Here is a 19489-nt window from a genome sequence, read left to right as displayed (position 1 = left end):
AAATAACCAGAACTATAAATTAGGTGGGTTTTTTTATAGCAGTGGAACATTTTAAATTATGTTTGAGCACCATATATAAAACGTTCAATTGTCTGAACCTTGAAGTTTTATCCCCCTCAAAAAAAGTAGCTGTCTGAACTTCCCCCACCCCCCTTCAAAAAAGCCCAAGGTTGACTTTTTCTTAATCTATTTTTTTAAAGCACAGAATTCTACAACTTTTAAATGTCATTCAATATGGAATTTTTGTATTTTTTAAAACCACTATGGAAAAAGAGAAAAGGGGCAACAGTGTCGTTAACAAATTAGAATTTCAATGATAGTTCCAGTTTTTGTTCTCCTTTAGCTAACTTACTTTTCTCCTCTGCACGCTTGTTGCCTTCTAGCTCATGTCATCACGGAGTTGTTGGGGCTCGGCGGTCGCGCTCACCGCGGCAGTTGAATTCCTTCCCTGATGGAGCCGTTCTGGGGTGTTCGTTGCAGTGCTTGAAAGCTAGAAGACAAATGAATGTTGTGTGTGCTTGGAACAGTGCCAGGAAGGGCATTTCCTTTTGAATTTGGTCATTGTGGGAGAGTCCGGGCATCCTTAATAATTGTTCATAACTCTTGGTTAAGGGTATTCGGTCATGTCGGGGGTTGGCTCCACACATGTTCAGACCCGGAGTTTCTGAGGTTCCCGGCATCTTCACGGTCCTCAAAGCTCGGCTCTTCAGAGATGCCAGTCTTGGAGGAATGTTTCCAGAGGGGTTCATGACAAGACTCAGTTTCTGAATTGAGGGGGACCTTGTTGAGCGTTCTCCCCCGTGTCCTTGGGGGCCTGGAGGGCCCACATTGTTGCCGGCAGCCCGTCCACATGATGTATATGCCTCTCCACAGAGCCTCCTGGTTCATGCCCTTCGGAGTTACGGCCTTATATGGAGTGGTCACCACCAAGGCTAACTTAGACACATGCATATGGGCTTTTGTGGGAGCTTTTTTGTCTCTTTGTTGTTGGTTTTATCAGCTGGTTCAAAGGATTTGCAGGGAGGAAGAGCATAATCTAAGGAGAGGAAATAGACTTTGGCCTGAATTCCAGAGCTTTGGTGTTAGAATGTAGCCGTGTGTGCTGTCTGCAAAACTAGCTTATTATTAGAACTGAATTTAGAACCAGAATCGAATAGTAAGCGTTGCCCTCCACTGACCAAGGCCGGCTGAGCTGAGCAGCTTTTCTGTCTGCGTGCTTCTTCCTTTTCCACTTCTGGCCTCCGACACATGGCTGGGCACGTTGAGTTGTTCCCCTTGTCTCGAATAGAAGAGTCAGTTAGAACCTGAGACCCGAGTGGTGGGACTGTGCTCATTTCCCATTTAGGTTGTTACCTGACATTTGCAAGGATTTCTCTGCTTAGAGTTCAGAATCTAATTTTGTTTATTATTTTAAATCCAGGGCTTAATTTTTACAAAACAGATAAAGCATTGAAGCGTGAGTGTCAGAGACAGTCTCTTGGATTGAAATATTCCAGCATGTCATTTAAGGGCATAGGGAAATGTTCAGATGTGCCCTTTGTTCTGGTCGCAAAACAAAGAATGTCTGTTTGTTTTTTGCAGAGCACTGAGGGTTAAGTGACTTGTCCAGGGTCACACAGCTAGTGTTAAGTATCTGAGGCCAGACTTGAACTCAGGTCCTCCTGAATCCAGGACTGGTGCTTTATCCACTGTACCACCTAAATGCCCCCAATGTCTGGTCATTTTTAAGACCAGCACCATTCAGCCCATGAGCACAACATTTAGCAGAAAAACGCCAGGAGCCCCGGCCAGGCCAGGCACCTTGGGGGACACACACGCATTGGGTGAGGTGTCTTAGAAAGGTTGGTTTTTCCTCTGTTATTCAGGATACTGGCAATGATGAGGAAACTGCCCGGCCTGGGGAGTGAGAGTTCACTGGCATTTATGGAGAGCACTTTACAACCGCCCCGGAAAGGACGTTTTATTATCACCTCCATTTTACAGATGAGGAAACTGAGTGACTCCCCACTCTGTGCACTGTACTCCTGAACTTGTTTCTTCTGTAAAATGGTATTTTCTAACTTCCTCCTGCCCTGTTGGATTTTTTTTCCAGTCCTTTTAGCTGAAGGCCACACTGGATTTTTTTTTCCTGTTTCTCCTTTTTTTCCAGTATCTTATAATGTGATCCCTAAAATCCTTGAAGTCTTAGTGGCTTGGTGTTACAGGATGAACTTCTGATCCTTCTCTGTCCTCATTTTAACTCTTGCACATGACAAGGAAAGGAAAGGCTTCCTCGTCAGCGTCTGACAGACAGACTGGCTCTTGGTGATGTGGTCTGGACTTTGCTGCCTGCCACCTCGAGGGGCCCAAGGCCACCTTGAGGATGTGACTTCTGGGATCTTCCACCAGAAACCAAAGGCTGCCCCTGCTTCTTTTTACTTTCAGTAGCACCCCTTCTTCCATGTGACCCCAAATGGGGACATTCCCAAGGGGCTCTCTTCTCACTCTCATCTTTTATTCTCTCTCATCTGCACCTTCATGTTCATTCCAAAACTCTATTCTGTTTATCCCTTCTCCACAGATGCTTCTTAAGTCTAGCTCTGTCCCTGGCTAAAGAGCCACCATCACATCTCTCAGAACACCTCTCTTCCCCAGGGTCTCAGGGAAAAAATGCCTCTTTGAGCTTAGCGTTTGCCTGCTACAGACTCTGAGGGGATTCTCCCTGGCTTCTGTTCTCAAGGCCTCTGTTCACCTGGCGTCGTCCGTCCCTCCTGCTCCTGCTCCTGCTCCCAGATCTGGCCTCACTTTCCTTTATCTGCCTTGGAAGTTGGTTTTCATGTTGACTGACTTTTCATCTTAGGAATCAAGGAAGTTGCCTTTCCTTGGGGCTTTTAATGTCAGGAAATCAACGGGTGAGAGAAATACAGCAAAGTACCCAGAACTTCAATCTGGGGATCTTCCCCTGGAAGATCAGGTGAAATATCCCTAAATGTAGAGTCGGAGAGATGTGTCAACCCTAAAGAGGAAGGATTGTGCAGAGAACAATTGTTGGAGGGCACCTGCGCGCCCCCCCCCCCCCCAGGAGGAGGGGTTCTTGTGGCTCCCTCATGAGAACTGGGTCTTGACAAACAACGGACATTTCTGCATTGGCCATGTCCAAAATTGTAAATATATACATCTATGATGAAGTGTTATAGCTATATATGAATTACATTGTACGATTAAATATGGCATGTGTGTAATCAAATTAAATAACATCTAATTATAGAAATTTATAATATAAGAAATATATGTCAGGGGGCAGAGCCAAGATGGTGGAGGAAAGGCAGAAATATATGTGTGTGTTATGTGTAATTTATATTGTATTAATATAATTTAATTTATGGCAGTTGGGTAACACCATTGTGCAAGGAGGGCTGGACCTAGAGTCAGGAAGACTCATCTTCCCGAGTTCAAATCTGGCCTCAGACACTTCCTAGCTGTGTGACCCTGGGCAAGTCATTTAACCCTGTTTGCCTCAGTTTCCTCATCTGTCAAATGAGCTGGAGAAGGAAATGGCAAACACTATAGTATCTTTGCCAAGAAAATCCCAAATGGTGCCACAGAGAGTCAAGACACTGCCCAAAACCTGCTGAACAACACTTTCATTTTACACACACACAATTTTTATACATGACCAGTGAAGAAATTTGTTTTGTTTGACTATGCCTATTTGCCACATGGGTTTGGGGGTTTTCAGGCCCCAGTAGGGGTGGGTGAAAAGGAGAAAAATAACATTTTAATTGAAGGAAAAATAAAAAATTCTAAGTATCTCTATACTACTGTTCAGCAGTTCCTCACTTTTTGCACCTTATTTTCAATTTCTTGTTACCAAAAGAGATACTGCTATAAATACTTTGACATATTTAAGACCTTTCCTTCTCTTTAAACTCCTTGGGGCAAATGCCCAGCATGGGTAGGTTGAAAGATATGAACAGTTCAGTCATTTTCTAATGAAGTTCCAAATTGCTGGATGCTTTTACAGCTTTATTCAGAATTTGTTATTGTGCCTCCACCTACATCCTCTGGTCAGTCCAGCTTTAGTTCCATCTTTTCTTTTTGTCAGTTTGGTGGGTAGGATGTGACCCATAGAACTTTCAAGATTTATTTTATTTTATTCCTTTTCTCACACTTCATGTTTGAACCAAACTGACCTACTTTTGGGGGGGGGGGTGCGGGACAATAAGGGTTAAATGACTTGCCCAGGGTCACACAGCCAGTAAGTGTCAAGTGTCTGAGGCCGGATTTGAACTCAGGTCCTCCTGAATCCAGGGCCAGTGCTTTATCCACTACGCCACCTAGCTGTACCACCACCCCAAGTCTTTTTACAGTCTGGGCCCCATGCCTGAAAAGTGATCCCTCTTTACCTCAACCTTATTTCCTTTCAGGCTTAGCTTAGATGATAACTCCCACCCCCGCAGTGCTGCCTCCTTTCCCAAGAGAGCACTTCTCTCACAGTTGAAGTGGTTTTGTCTCTGGGCATATAGTCTATATCCCCCCAACAGAATGTAAACTCCCTTGAAGGCAGGACCTATTTCATTTTATCTGGCATGTATACAGCAAGCACTTAAGTGTTAGATTGAATGTCAAAAAGAGATGAAGAGTCAAAGCCTCGGTGTGTCTTCCTCATTGGAAATCCATTTCACATCAAAGTTCAGTCCAAGGATAGTAAGCCCTGAAAGAATTTTGCGGAGTGCCAGAATACACAGGCAGACAGCCCTCTTTCCCACTTTCCATTTCCCTCTTTTAGGTCTCTAGGTTAATTAAGGCATATGTTAAAAGCGCCACGACATTGAAAAGCCTGGCTTAAAAATAGCACAGTGTGGGGCAGCTAGATGGCGCAGTGGTTAAAGCACCGGCCCTGAATTCAGGAGTACCTGAGTTCAAATCCGGCCTCAGACACTTGACACTTACTAGCTGTGTGACCCTGGGCAAGTCACTTAACCCCCATTGCCTGCAAAAAAAAAAAAAACAAAAAAAAAAAATAGCACAGTGAGGTGCTAACAGTGCTTGATGCTGATGGAGATGACAGTCCCTGCTTCTTATGTCAGCCACAGAGAGATGAACTCAGCTACCTTTATGACTGGTTCAAATATTCGCTGCCAGAGGAACTCTCTAGAATTCGGGAGATTGAAGAATCTTGGATTTGGAAATGACTTCAGAGGTTTGGGGGGTCGATGCTTACCTGAGGAGTGGACTGTCTTGAAGTCAGCTGCAGGCTGGGCAAGCTTGCTACCTCTTGAAGCAGGCCACTCTGGGACCATTCTGCAGCTGAGTTGAAATCTACCTCTAGGATTGAGCTTTGGAGTCTGGCTCTGGGGAAGTAGGCCCTTCCGTTTTCCAGGGCAGGAAGCTCAGCCTCTCAGCAGCCATTCCCTGCACTCCTAATCTTCCAGGCTAGTGAGTGGTTTGGGCTACATTTCAGTGGAGAATTCTCTTCTGTGGAGATGAGGCTTAGCAGCAGTGCCTTTACACTTTAAACAGTTTGGTCTTTTTTCTTTCTTTTCTTTCCTTTTCAAAACAAAACAAAACAAAACACTGGCCCTGTGATTGCATCAGTACAGAAAGTTTGCTAAAGACCCTCTGCCTTCCTGTCAAGGGACTTGGCCGGGGCTTAGCCAGGATGGCTCAGAGGCAGGAGTCCAAGCAAGGGCTTCCTGACCTGAAATGAGTTCTCCATCTATTACCCCCCACGAACATTTCCATCGATGGAAACAGCAAAGAGGATTTGGATGTGAAATTGTGAGATGCTGTGATGCGTACTTTGTGGAAGCATAGCAGACGCAGTGTGAGCAGCCGGGGGGGGGGGGGGGGGGGGTTCTAGGCCCAGAGCTACAGGGTCAGCTCTCTTTCCTGTGCTCCCCACCCTTCCTACCCACCCCCCATTACAAAAAGAACTCCAGTTCCTGCCTTATTAAAGGCAGAAATGCCCACAGTTATCTGCCATTATTCCCATCAGCTGCAAAATAGAAGTATTCTCAGAGGAAACTCCCTCTAGATACCTCTTGGTCACCCTAACTATAATTAGGGGTAGTGTTCAAAGAAGGGTTACCATCACCAAAGGGAGGCTAGCCGTATACACTGGCACATAGATGGGTTTTAGTATTTCTCTGTGAGAAAGAATCTTGTAAAATAATATTACTGTTAGCACTGTTGACATCAACAGGCCTGGTTGTGGTTTGGGTTGGGTTTTGTTTGTTTACTCCAGGCATCTGCTGAAAGATAGTAGACTTTGGAAAGACCATTAGACCAGGATCCAAGGCACCTGGGTGCTTTAGGCTTGACTCTTCCAAGAGGAAAGGCCTCAGTTTCCTCATCTGTAAAAAGACTCTGTGGTGTTAAACAATCTCTAAAGTTCCTTGTGGTCCTACAATCTTAGCATCAGAAAATTCCAGAAGTTGAAGAGGCCAGCAAGAAACTGAACCAAGACAGCGATAGTGATGGATATGCTAGAAAAAATGTCAGTGCTCCACTTGCTTAGGATAATTCATTTCAAGGCAGCATTTATGACTATGCACAATGGCTTTTCCCCCTCTGTGTTTCATTAGATTGTGATTTAAAGACAAAGGGCTCAAAGCTATTTTGTTTGTAGGCACTTAGATTTCAAATGGCTGTGTAAATGCCCAGGCAGTGTAGGCCTGAGCTGTAGACGTTGGACAGTGCATGATTTGTGAATTGTTGTTTAGTGCAATAATTTGGCAATTTCAAAATTTTGTCCAAGAAATGTCTTCTGGTTTAATGTTTTGTTTCTTGGTCCCAGCTCTTTTCCACAGTAGGGATGCCGCAATGCCACCCCCCCCCTCCCCCCGGCTCAGGATAGGTTTGAGGGTTTCAGCAGTTGGCTGGAGAGGCTGCATCGTATTGAAGGAGCACTGGACCCCAGCAGAAATACGGTTAAAAGAAATGAATAGGCTGTGTTCAAGGGGTGAAATCTAAGTTCTCCAGAGCTATAATGAAAAATGTTCCAGACAGTTATAAAAATGCAAATTAAAACTACTCCAAGGATCCATCTTACACCTATTAAATTGGGAGGGGGTAATTTTTTTAATGGCAGTTGTCAGGGGGCATGTGGGAAAATAGCTGGGAATTAGTCCATCTACTCTGGAGAGGAATTTGGAACTGTCCCCCCAGAGTCACTAAACTCCGTGAATCCTTTAACCCAGAAATGCTATTCCCAGGCTTACACCCAGAGAGATAAAAGGAAAATGATTCATGCTTGTGAAAATAGAACGGTACTTTTTGTTGTAGCAAAGAGAACTGACTTGGGAGTGTATCTCACATGGACAATGATTGAGCAAAATTATAGTATGTGAATATAATAGAATATTATTGCATTGTAAGAAGTGATGAGAGAGATTTCAGAGAATCTTGGGAAGAATTATGAACAGATGCAGTGGGGTGAACGGAACTAAGAGAACAATTCATATAAAAATAGCATGGTTTGGGAGGAAAAAAAAAAACTTTTAAAGACTCAAGCAGTGATCAGCCATGTCTCCAGAGGACCGGACAGACCTAAGCTGCATAAAGCTACACGCATTTTCAGAAATGGCCACCCCCCAGGTATCCTGATTTGTTACAGGGACTTTTTTTTTTTTTTTAGCAGCAATAAAATAGTGTCGAGCATTGATGATAGCCGAACGAGAAAGAAGATGCTGAGCACTGAGAGTCAGGGCTTTCTTGGTTCTTGCATTCGGTAATTAGGCCACCCTGGACAGGTCACAAACAGCCGCAGCTTTCTTCTGTCAGACCCCTTTCACAGACGTGCACATCCACATCCAGAGAACATTATACCATTGGCTTCTCGCTGTTAAGATTTCTCCCTTTTACTCTAGAAATGCGGCACACCCTGATTTTGCTGGGCACTTTTGGGCTAATTCATAAGGGTTTGGAGGTTTGGGGATTCTTGAAATTGCTCATTTCTCCAGATGATTCTCTTATATTTTTAGTGTTGTCCCTGGAATATTGGAGGAAGCACATAAAGATCCGGCACTAATGAAAGAAGCTTCATTCTCTAACACTTGCTAGCCCTAATCTCCCTAAGGACTCCGTGTTTCTTCCTAAAGAATGTGTTAGACCTGTTACTTGACTAAGAAGCTGACAAGAAGTTTTATGTGCACTTGGGGGTTTATAGGCTGCGGGGCCGCTGACTGTTCTGAACTCTGCTTTTCCAGTATTTACATTCCCAAAGAGGTTTTTTCCTAAACTTTGAGGAACCATTAGTAACCTTTCAAAAAAAGGCCCTTCCTCTTTTAGTAGTCCTTTTCACTAAATTCGAAGCTTGACTCTGTTGGTTGCAGGAAGAATATTGTATGGGCCTGTTTTCCATCAGTGTGTTTTCAGCATATCCAGTAGATCTCCCAGGAGCAGAATAGAAATCCTTAAAAGGAGCTGAGTGTTTATTTACTCCTGCTGTAGAATGAGAGGACTTGGGACAGGTGAGGATTGAAGGAACCCGACAGACAGACGCTTCCAGCATCTCATTCAGTGATCGTTGTTGTGGAACTAAGACGTGGCAGGGTAATGTGAGCTCTGGTTTCACTGAATACAGAACGGGTGTGGAGGAATGCATATGGCAGCTTTGGGCCTGGGGATCTCATGCTATGGCTGGTTGCCCATGGTATGTTAAGCGTTGCTTACTTGGGGGGTCCCATAGTACCATCTGAGGAGAGCTGAAGGATGATTTGGGTCAGTGCAGGCTCCTTACCAGATTTGGTTTAGTTTCTATGACTCAACAAAGCTGTGCCCTTGGGGGGTGCAGGACAGGGCGACATTCCCTCATGTGCGAGTTTACAAGTACCAAGTTTTATACCATGGGGCAAAAGGACTTTGGTTACGCAGGCACTTGTTGTGTGACCTTGGACATGACAGCCACATCACCTCTGGTCTCGCCTGTCTCCTCTGTAAAGGAGGAGGTTGGACCCCTGCTGCTCTTCCAAGTTCATGCTACGTGGGCCGCTGGAAGTTCTGCTCACCGTTTTCTGCTCTCTTGGTGTTATTCCCAGTGTTCCAAGTGGACATTTGGATACCAGTTAATTTCAGTCGTATGACCTTGGGCAAATTATCTGGTATCTCTTTGACAATTTTTGGTGTGGAGCCTCCGTTTCTCCTTCATAAAATTAGTTGGTTGAGCTAAGGCCCCTTCTAGCTCTGAATCTTATGAGTCCAGAAATTCAAGGGAGCTTCTTTTGTGATTTTGCCTGAGTTTGAAGCAGTAGACCAGGGACAGCCTGCTTAATGCTTGCCCTGCTGAAGTCGTTCCTCAGTCCCTGTCAGGCTGATCTGAGCCCCTCTCACAGGGCCCACTCGGTCTGTTTAGCTGCGTTTATTTTCCAGGGCTTTCACTCATGTGGAAAAGGCAGTGAAAGGCTGGAGCTCAGAGGCCATGGTCTGGGCAGCCACCTTGATTGATTGATGTGTGTGCTTTTCTGCTGCCCAATAGAGAAGGGAACTTTGGGAGAAGGTGGTGGGTTGAAAGGGAGGAATTCATCTGTGCAGTTTCCAGTTGGGTGATCAACCTGAAGCCTGCATCCTGTGCTTGCCAGCCTTGCCCAGTTCCTGTTGGTGGGAGTTTGTGCTGACAGAGACTTTGGCATCACGGCCATTTGAAGTGGGCCAAGAGACCCCTTTGGGACAGTAAATTAGGGTTCACCATCTAGGCGGCAGCAGATTTCCTTCACTTTGTCTTTAGCAAAAATGTAGCGATTTCCTCTCATTAAAAAGTGCCAGTTGTTCCTTTTTTCATTAAGTTCTAGGCCACTGCCATCTTGGTCTTTGTTTATTTTCTTTTCAAATGTATGAGAATGGAGCACCTTTAGTCATTTAGTTGATGCCGACAAGGAAACCCAAAGTAAGCAAAGAAGGGACAAGTGGACTCTAACAGGCTGATGTCCTCTATGGGCAGCCCTCAGGCCCACCCAGAAGCCTGGGACACAGATCCGAGCCGGCTGATGACTTAGCAAGGCAGCCCCCTACGCAAAACCTGTATTCCCCATTGGCCGGCACCTAGTCTTACATTCAAGGCCCTGTGTTATCTGGCCCAATCTGGCCTTCAAAATGTCACCCCAGCCCTTCTCCCACATACATTCTTTTCAGCCAGACTAGTAGATTTACTATCCCTAAGTAGTCTTTATACTTGTGTTCTTCTCACCTGGATCATCATCTGCCTTTCCTCCTTCTACCTGAATCATCTCAGCTTTCACCTCTTCAGATCCTCCCCTGAGCACTATAGTCCTTGGTATGTGTCCTCTGCCTTCTAAAATAGTGTGGCACTTATGTTGGGCAGCTGGGTGGCACAGTGGGTAAAGCACAGGATCTGGAGTCAGGAAGACTCTTCTTCTTGGGTTCAGATCTGGCTAACTAGCTGTGTGACCCCAGGGCAAGTCACTTAACCCTGTGTGCCTCAGTTTCTTGTAATAATAGCACATGCTTATCAGGATTTTGTGAAGATCTAATGAGATAATATACATGTGTGTGTACACACATGCGCACGCAAAGTGCTTTTCAAACCTTAAAATACTGTGTAAATACCAAGATCATCATGACTTGTTAAGTTCAGTTTTGTTTTGTTTTTTTTTTTTTTCAGTCATGTCTGCCTCCTTGTGACCCCTCTCTGGGGGGATTAGTGGAATGGTTTGCTGTTTTCTTCTTCAGCTCATTTTCTAGATGAGGAAATTGTCTTCCTGACTCTAGATTTGTGCCACCCAGCTGCCCACACTTACCTAGCCACTATCCTTTACTGCCCTACAGAGACACCCCTTTTTGTGTGCACAGCATACCTTACACTGTGGCACTGACCCCAGCCAAATGCCTTTAATCTTAACCTCCACCCACAGTGTCAGTCATCCTGCTCTCGGTATTTGGCCCATCTCCAGAGGTCAGACATGGTTGCCCACAGTGATGGGCACTAACGTCATGTTTTCACAAAATCACTTGATGTCATTGGGCAGGCCTGCCAATCAGATGGCTTGTCTCTAATCACTTGATTAGGCAACAGCTCTTCATGCCTATCCCCCCTAAGTATAGCTTAGTCCAATCAATGAATCTTTCCAATATGGGGGGGGGTTGTTTGTTTGTGGGGGGTTTTTTGGCGGGGCAATGGGGGTTAAGGCCCTCTGAGGGCCTTAGAGAGCTGCCATTTGAAAATCTGTCTGCCCGAATGAAGTTTAATTTATTAAATGTTTCTTGAACTGATCTTGGGGAAGAGAACACTTACTTTAGCAGTTGTCAGAGTCAGGTCTGGGGATCCCTGCAGGCCTCTGAGGCCCTTTCAGGAAGTCCATAAGGGCAAAAATATTTTCTTGATAATACCAGGATCTTTTCATTTCTAATATAATAAACACCAATAGATAGAACCCGTGTAAACAAAAGTTCTTTGAGAGGCCTCAATTTTTAAGAGTATAAAGGGGTATAAAGAACAAAGAATTTGAGAACCACTGACCTGTTGTGTACCAGACATTGTGCTGGACCCCAGGAATAAAGAAAGAGAATTGAAAGAATCCCTGTCATCCCTGTCCTCAGGGAATTTATAGCAGGGCAGGGGGTTGGGGGGCAGACATTCCAGGCACAGGGGACACACAGAGGGATGCTGATGAGGCCTGTGTTCAGAGCCATGAGAGCCCACTCTGACTGGATTGTCGGCCGCATAATTGAAGGAGGAGAAATGCGTGAAGTAAAGGAAGGTTGAAGTCAGATTGCAGAGTCTATATCACCAAACGGGAGTTTCTCTCAGATTCCAGAGGTAATAGGGAGCCAGTGGGGTATGTTGAGCAGGGAGTAACTTCTCCTTTCCCTTGAGTGTTTATCTTTGTGCAACCAGTGCTTTGTGTCATAGGCATTCAACTGCCTGGCTTGTTGTGTTCAGTGATTTAAACAAAGCAGGCACGTGAAAAATACTTATTGCATTCCATTTCAGTCTACAACAGTATTTATTTGGGGTTTTTTTATCGTGAATAGTGAAATATGGAGACTTTTTAGCTGATGTCTTTAAACTCGGTTTCTCCTCTTCTGTTTCTTGACCAGGACGCCTGAACAGTGCCCAAGTGTGGTTTCCTTGTTGTCGGAGAGTTATAACCCTCATGTTCGTTATGGGGCAGCAATGGCACTGGGTATCTGCTGTGCCGGCACAGGAAACAAGGTAAATCCCTGCGGCCACAGAGGCCCCACAGATCAGGCTGCCTGGGGATGGGCCATGTGGATTTGCACTGGGAAGGTTCCCTTTGGTGTTTAGGTTCAGCCACAGATGTTTTGTTCACTGAACTAGATGCTAGAAATCTGAGTGCTCTGTGACCTCTCCTTGGCTTTGCTTCCACTCTGTCAAATTTCCCTAAAACATGCTGATGTCACATGTTTCTAAATGTTCTTAGGCTTGGGGACACCAAGGAAAGAAGGTCTATGGATTGGGACAAGGGAAGCAGTGCCCAGTGGGTACATGGCCACCATCTCATCACCCATTATATCTGCTAAGCCCCGGGCACAGCCACCCCTCCCTCCATCATAGGACAGTCAGCCATGAGGAAGAGGCAGAGCTGGGCCAAGCACACAGGTGCTTCTGAGCCCAGGCCTGCTCTGCGTCAGGCAGCCACTTGTGTGCCTGCCCTGTGTGCCAGGCCCTGTCCCTGCCCCCCAGCAACTGACAACACAGAAGTCATTCAAGAGGCATCCAGAAGGGTCCGTTATGTTCCTGAATACGCCAGGCCCTGTGTGCACCAAGCCCATGCTTGGCTCTGAGGATGGAACAGGCTGGGGCGGGCGGTATTGCACTGGGGAAACAAGTACCCATAGAAACGATTAGGCACCATCAGTATGTAAAGTCAGTAAACACAGACACAACCCAGGAGATAAGTCAGGGAAACCTGAGTGTCGTGAGCAAGGGATGCTGGGAGAGGCACTGGCCTTGTCCTCCAGGCTTCACCTTGACCAGCAGCAGGTCACACAGTCTCTCAGCCTCAGTTTCCTCAGTTGGTAAAACAATGGAAAAAATATCTACTCTATCCATTTGTGGGAAATGTTCTGTGTCGGTAAAGAAGTGTTAGCTGTGCATGGAGACTCGCTTCTGTTTTGACCGATGGCCCCGTCTACCAGGGCAGCTGCACAGAAAACAGCTGATTGTTAGCTGTATGATAACTCCAATGTGTGAATTGCTGTTATTCCTGCAGTACTTCAAGTGGTCCAAGCTCCCTCCACTTGTGCAGATCACAGCCCCTTCACAGCTTAGCACAGTTTCATGTACTTCTCTGGTGCTTTGGAGACCCAGTGGATAGTGCACAAGACCCGAGTCAAGCACTCGCTAGCTGTGTGATCCTGGGCAGGCGCTGAGCCTCTCCACCTCATTTTGCCTTCTCTGGAAAATGGGCATAATGATGGCTTTTCCCTGTGAGCCCCTTGCCAGCCTTAAAGTGCTTTGGAAGTGCTGGTGACTGTCCGGACTGAAGCAGGCTGCTCTCACAAACCACCCCCCACCCCCACCCCTGCAGGCACACAAGAGCCCTCCCTGTGTGGGGAGCCATGGCCAGTCTGGCCAAGCCTGGGGAGTGGGGGGCTGGGGTCACAATCTCTCTGCCCCCATCAGCAGGGAAGGGCCAAAGGGGGACCCAGAGTACCCCGGGGACTGCTCAGGGCCCCAGAGCCTAGGTCAGGAGATGAACGGCTTCATGTTTAGATATTTATGGAAATGGAAATAGCCTCACCTAAAAATATCAGTCGTCCAGGCCTACACCACAGACTATGGACAAACCCCTTCCAGCCTTTATCCTGATTATTCAGCATTAGAATGGAAGCTAAAATAATGTCATCCCATTTGATCTTCCTGGGAGGCTGGTGTTATTCTTATCCCCACTTTGCACTTCAGGAAGAAACTGAGGCATACAAAGGTTAGTGACTTACCCAGGGTCACACAGCTAGAGCGACAAAACTGAAACCCACAGATGAGCTGACTTCCTGAGGTCACCCTGGTAAAGGTGTCAAAAATGGGGTCTTCATTCAGGTCCTCTTGCCCAAGATCCAGCCTCCTTCCTCCTGCACCCATGTCGAAATTGGTCATGTCTGCTTACACGCATCAAGCAGGGAGTGTCTGGGACAGTTACTGTTTCTTTGACTCAACACTGTTCAGCACAATTAAAACTCTTCCCAGCTTCTCCCTAATGGAAATTCTTCTAGGTTCACCCTGGAATTTGACCTTAAGTAACAGCTGCCCAGTGAGTTACTGTGCCAAAGGACTGCTACCCTGCAGGATGGCCTAGCAGGGCCCTGGCACCTTGTTGGGCCTGCGCTGGCAGGGACACAGAGAGAGGGATGGACACAGGCAAGCACACACGTGTGTACACATGCACACTCATGCAGGCACACATGGACACACAAGAAAGATTCTCTCTCCCTCCCCTTCCCCCCCAGAGAGAGCTGTCAGGATAATGGAATGTGATAGATGAGATTTGGCGGGTACTCAGGAGCCCACCCGAGTGGATCACTGGCTGATTTGACTGGATTACTAGTTGACTAGATTCTAAGCACATCTGGCTGGTACTTGAGAGTACTTAAAGCATGGTTCTCAGAATCTAAAAAAAACTTTGAACTTCCAGCCCAATCAACCAACCAGCTTGAAGAACCTCCCCAGAATGGGAGGGGACAGGAAGGAGGAAAGGGGAGCCTGCGCAAAGAGCGCTGTCTTTTTAGTTTCTGACTTGGTGGTGACAGCAGAGAACGACGGAGAGGAGCTGAGGAAAGATAGCATTGCGAGGTTGTAGGAATTCTGTTCTCAATCTTTCTCTTTCTATATTTCAATAAACCCTTAAAAATCTAAACTCTTTTATCAGTGATTTTAGTCAGTTTCCCCCAAAACTGGGGGAGCAGGATTAGAATCCACATTTAGAATTTAAATTACACAGAGTTTAGGGAAAGTCCTGGTTGTCTGGTTTATTCACTTGTGCGGCCCACACACACACACACACACACACACACACTTGTTTCCTCCTGGACAAACCACATTCTCACCCAAAGCCAGGTCCCCTGGAGCCACCCACCAGCCTGACTGACAGCTTATGGAGAGGCAAGGAGCCATCACTTAACAGCTTGAACTTTCCTTAATCCTGTATTTTCTGCAACATGTTCTCACCACTTTAGGAAAACCTGTTGAGCCAAATTTGAAGTTTGTGTGTTTGATAAACTTAGACCTGAAGCAGGAGCTGGGGGCCAAGGGCCCTGGGGATGGAGCAGCCCAGTGAGGAAAAGACAGGAAGTGTGATCGTTGGCTTGTAACTGGTGTCTGAAGGGCTTTTGTGCGTATGAGGAGCCCAGGTGGGGAGCAGCAGGCTCCGTGCTAACAGTGACTTGTCTGCAAAGTTGGGATTGCCCAGTTTGGGGGCTCTGAACTCCCTCTTGTTTGAGGCTCTCAAGGCAGAAGCAGTAGGGCCTGCTTCATGTAAAGGTCAGGTGTGGCATCCCCTGGAGTCTCCCACCAGAGTCCATGGGCTTTCTGGGTATCTTGTCCAGGTACATCCTGTCAAACCATTGGCACCTGTCGGTGGGACATGACAAAGCTGCTTACCCCAGACACTGGCCCCTTCTGGAGATGAGCAAACTCAGATGCTTTGCCAAGATTACATAGCTCCTCTAAGTGTCAGAGTAAGGACTTGGTCTTGCAAATTCCAGAACTTCCAAGTGCGAAATTAGGGGCTTCCCCAGCTGTGGGTGATCTGAGGAAAGAACCAGCTCACAGACTTGGAAGAGACTTCAGCTCTCCAATCCAACCCAGCTGCAAAGATGCCCCATGGTATCGTACCGGAGAAGTGATCCTCCGGCCTTTACTTGAAAACCTTCCCCCACATCTGACCTGGACTTCCCACAAGTTCTACCTCTCTGCCTTCTGGGCCACACAGAACAGGCCTACATCCCTCTGCCACATGGCCATCGTTACCATTGTTGAAGAGAGTCCTCAGTCCATTTCCTGCACCAAAATCTTCTCCGGGTGAAACACCTCCAGTTCTTTCAACCAATCATCAGATGGTATGAATTTGAGACCTTTGCCCATTCTAGTTGCTCTCCTCTAGAGGGTCTTCAGCTCTGGCACAGTACTCCAGATGAGGTCCAATCAGGATCGGAGTTAAGTGGGCCTCTCATCACCTTATTCCCAGCTCAGTCTCTCAAAGAAGCCCAAGATCTATCATGCCACACTTTTGCCACATATCGAGCTAGTGGTCTGCTAAAGGCAACAACAGCCACCATCACTGCGCCCCATGAAACATCTTTGTAAAGAATTCAGGCCAGGGTTCTAGCCTAAGGTCTTGCTGCACCCTGGCTCTGTCATTATTTCTGCTTCTCAGTTTCACATCATCCTAAGATATGATTGTTGGCTCAGCTGTTGATCTCTTTATCCAGGATGAGAATGTTTTTTGAATGGTAGCTGACGTATTTAAATTTTCACACATTGAAAGCAAATAAGGCGGGGTGTTTTCCTTTCAAATTATTCCACATTTAATGGGATACTCTAAAATTAATGTTCTTTGAGATTCTGCTCTGACAGATTAATTCAATGGAAATTTTCTGTTAGTCATGCTAGACCAGTCTGCTTTAATTCTTAGTCATTCGTTTGATCTAGATAATAGAACCTGCCTGGCTTGGAGATCTGAAACATCTGTTTATAACATCTGGGGGTATGTGCCTCAGAGACTATTCATATATCTTCATTTACAAATTGGAAATTAAGTTATGCTTCTTGTTCTGATCTGTTATGCGTTCTCTGTAAATAGTATGAAAAAATTGGTATGGTGGATAATGTTTGTACCGTTGTATGGTAGTGCTTCTTGATCAGTCGTTTAACCATGAAGTATATGCAAGCACTGACCTAACCAAATCTCTTCATCTGAGGCTGGATCAGAAACAATTTGGTGTTTGAATAATATGTGCCAAGGTTCACTTCATCTGAAAGTTCCCTTTGAAAATGTCCTTAGGAAGCCATCAATTTGCTGGAACCCATGACCAATGACCCTGTGAACTACGTGCGGCAAGGCGCGCTCATCGCGTCAGCTCTCATCATGATTCAGCAGACGGAAATCACTTGTCCAAAGGTGAGCCAGGCAAGAGGAAGGGCACAGCAGGTCTTGGGTTTTACCTGGAGCTTGTCTTCCTTGGGCTTCATCATTGGTATCGTGTCAGTATCAGAGGTTAAATTTCTGAATATGCTGAACTGTGTAGGAGGGAAAACACGGCCTTTGAGGGCTGGAAGAAGAGATGCCTAGATGAGGGGGGGCGGGGGGGGCAAGCTAAAACATGTAGTATTTTTCAAGCAGTCTTTAAAAATAAAAGTTACTTTGTTCAGGATCATAAAAATGTGTTAAGAATGATTTACATATCTTTACATGTAACAGGAAAAAATACTTTATTAATTAAAAAAAATAATTATTTACATAAATTTTGTCTGAAAAAATAATATTCAGTCTCTAGTTTTAAGTTGAACTTTTTCATATTTAAAAATTTGCTTGTAATTATAAAGATTAGTTGAATTGGAGCCACAAGCTGCTAGATTATAAGGAATTTTCTTTTAATTTGTGGGCAAAAATCTGGGAATGAGAAGAAATCAACTTTTATTTTTTAGTGATACAAGGAATCTTTTCTGAGCCTCGTGCCCTCTGCATAACCTGCAGGCCCAGGGCCCAGCTGGCAGGACTGTGTCATAACATGGGCATGAGGTGGGCTAGGCCAGTCTTGGGCATCGGGGGAGAAGACAGGGAGGCGATGGAGAAGAGAGAGATGTTAGAGGAGCATTTATTCCAATTAAAGAGCTTCAGCACCAGGGAACAGTTAGCAGTCCATTGTCGATATTTGTGAGCCCCTAAAGTGTGGACCAGGTCGTCCCCAGATGGTTCTCCAGGGAAATCTCAGGACACGTCAGTTCAGCTTCTCTGATCCCAGTATTATTTCAGCTGCCGTGTCACTAGAAGGTGCTTGTGTGTGTGTAAAGTGGGAATCTTATTAGATATGTTTAATCCAGGGACAGGCCTTAGACAAGCCCAGAAAGCGGCAGCACAGGGTTACAGAGGCTGCTTTGGCAGGTTACTTCTAGCAGGTGCAGAGGTGAGCATAAGCTGGAGCCCAGAACTTGGCAAAACCTGTCACCTCCCGTATCATCGTGAGAATTCCAGCCACTGAATACCATGGGTTTGGGGGGAGGGGGGAGAGGGGGAGTCGCCTCAGCATCTGGGCTGGGCGGTCGTGTCTTTGAGGACTTGGTGAGATTCAGATTCGGGGGGAGCAGCTGCTGGCTCACCCACAGGTAAAACTAGTGATGTCCTAACTCCTCCCATTCCTTCTCACAGGTCAGCCAGTTCAGACAGCTCTATTCCAAAGTCATCAATGACAAGCATGATGATGTCATGGCGAAGTTTGGTGCTATTCTGGCCCAGGGCATCTTGGATGCAGGTAAACGCCTTGTTGGAATCATCACAGACTAACCCAGTGCTTTATCTTTCGAAAACATCTGACTTGATTCAGCAAAATATGCCTTCTCGAAGCAAGGGTATCCACTATAGCCATGTTAATATCCGGCAGCATTGTGGCAGCTGCAGCGAAATAGGCAGCACGGTCCAAGGCTCCTTTGGTCGTTGCCAGCATCGGCCTAAACAGCAGAAAGCTCTTGCATTATGGCTCTGGCGTTGGCCAGTGTCACAAGAAATGTCCTGCTCAGAATCTACTCTCAAAAGACTCAGATGGTCCTGACATCGCATCTCCTTGGGAGTCCCTCCAGCAGTGCAGATCACAGCCCCTCAAGGCCCACGTGGTCTGAGCAACTTGTCCAGGGTTCCCACAAGCATGCCCCGGGGTGGGGGGGGGGTGTCTACCCAATATGGTAGAGGCCTTCCTTGCTCTCTCCCAACATGAGAACACTGAGGCTGCTGGGGACACTAGAGAGTGGCACCACAGGGGGTACAGAGCTCCAGGCCTGGAGTAAGAAGGCCTGAGTTCGAATCCATCCTCAGACAGTTAATAGCTGGGGGCTGCCAGGGTTTCCTCCATCTTTGGCAAGTATGGGTCACCCCATTTGGTGCCTTTGCCTGATGAGAATGAGCAGAGTCCCACAAAAAAGAGATGCCCTGTGATGGCCAGATCTCCCATGTGCTCTTATTTGGAGAGGACAGTACTGTTGACACCAAGCTCCCTAGGACAAGCAAAGCCTCCCCATCGAAACCCACAGCAAGAGTTCTTTAAGTTGTAGCCCAAAAAGTGGGAATTAAGAAGGTGCCCATCAATTCGGGGATCGTTCCACAATGCCTACGTGTACGTAATCAAATATTCCGGCACCATAAGAAATAACCCAAGGGAAGGATTCAGAGAGACCCAGGAGAATGTTGTAAACTGATGGAATAAAATGAGCCAAATGTCTATAGTAACAACACTGCCAAGACAAGTGTCTTTGAAAGGTTTAAGAAGTCTAGTGAGTGTGCTGGACCAAACGGGGTCTGTTCGGCTAGGCACTCTGGTTGTC

At 46.3% G+C, this 19489-nt stretch overlaps 1 protein-coding gene across 1 annotated transcript in view; it reads left to right on the top strand.

Moving 5' to 3' along the window:
* Nucleotides 1-19489, top strand: part of PSMD1 (proteasome 26S subunit, non-ATPase 1) — a 111533-nt gene that overhangs the window by 68271 nt on the left and 23773 nt on the right. Inside the window, exons 17-19 of the mRNA XM_044002743.1 lie at nt 12037-12151; nt 16959-17075; nt 18324-18426. Of these exons, the coding sequence (XP_043858678.1) occupies nt 12037-12151; nt 16959-17075; nt 18324-18426 (335 nt within the window). The remainder of the gene's footprint in view (nt 1-12036; nt 12152-16958; nt 17076-18323; nt 18427-19489) is intronic.

Source organism: Dromiciops gliroides, chromosome 4, assembly GCF_019393635.1.
Source record: "Dromiciops gliroides isolate mDroGli1 chromosome 4, mDroGli1.pri, whole genome shotgun sequence".
Classification (NCBI taxonomy): Eukaryota; Metazoa; Chordata; class Mammalia; order Microbiotheria; family Microbiotheriidae; genus Dromiciops; species Dromiciops gliroides.
Note: the sequence above shows the minus strand (reverse complement) of the source record. Positions and strands in the feature narration are given on the sequence as shown.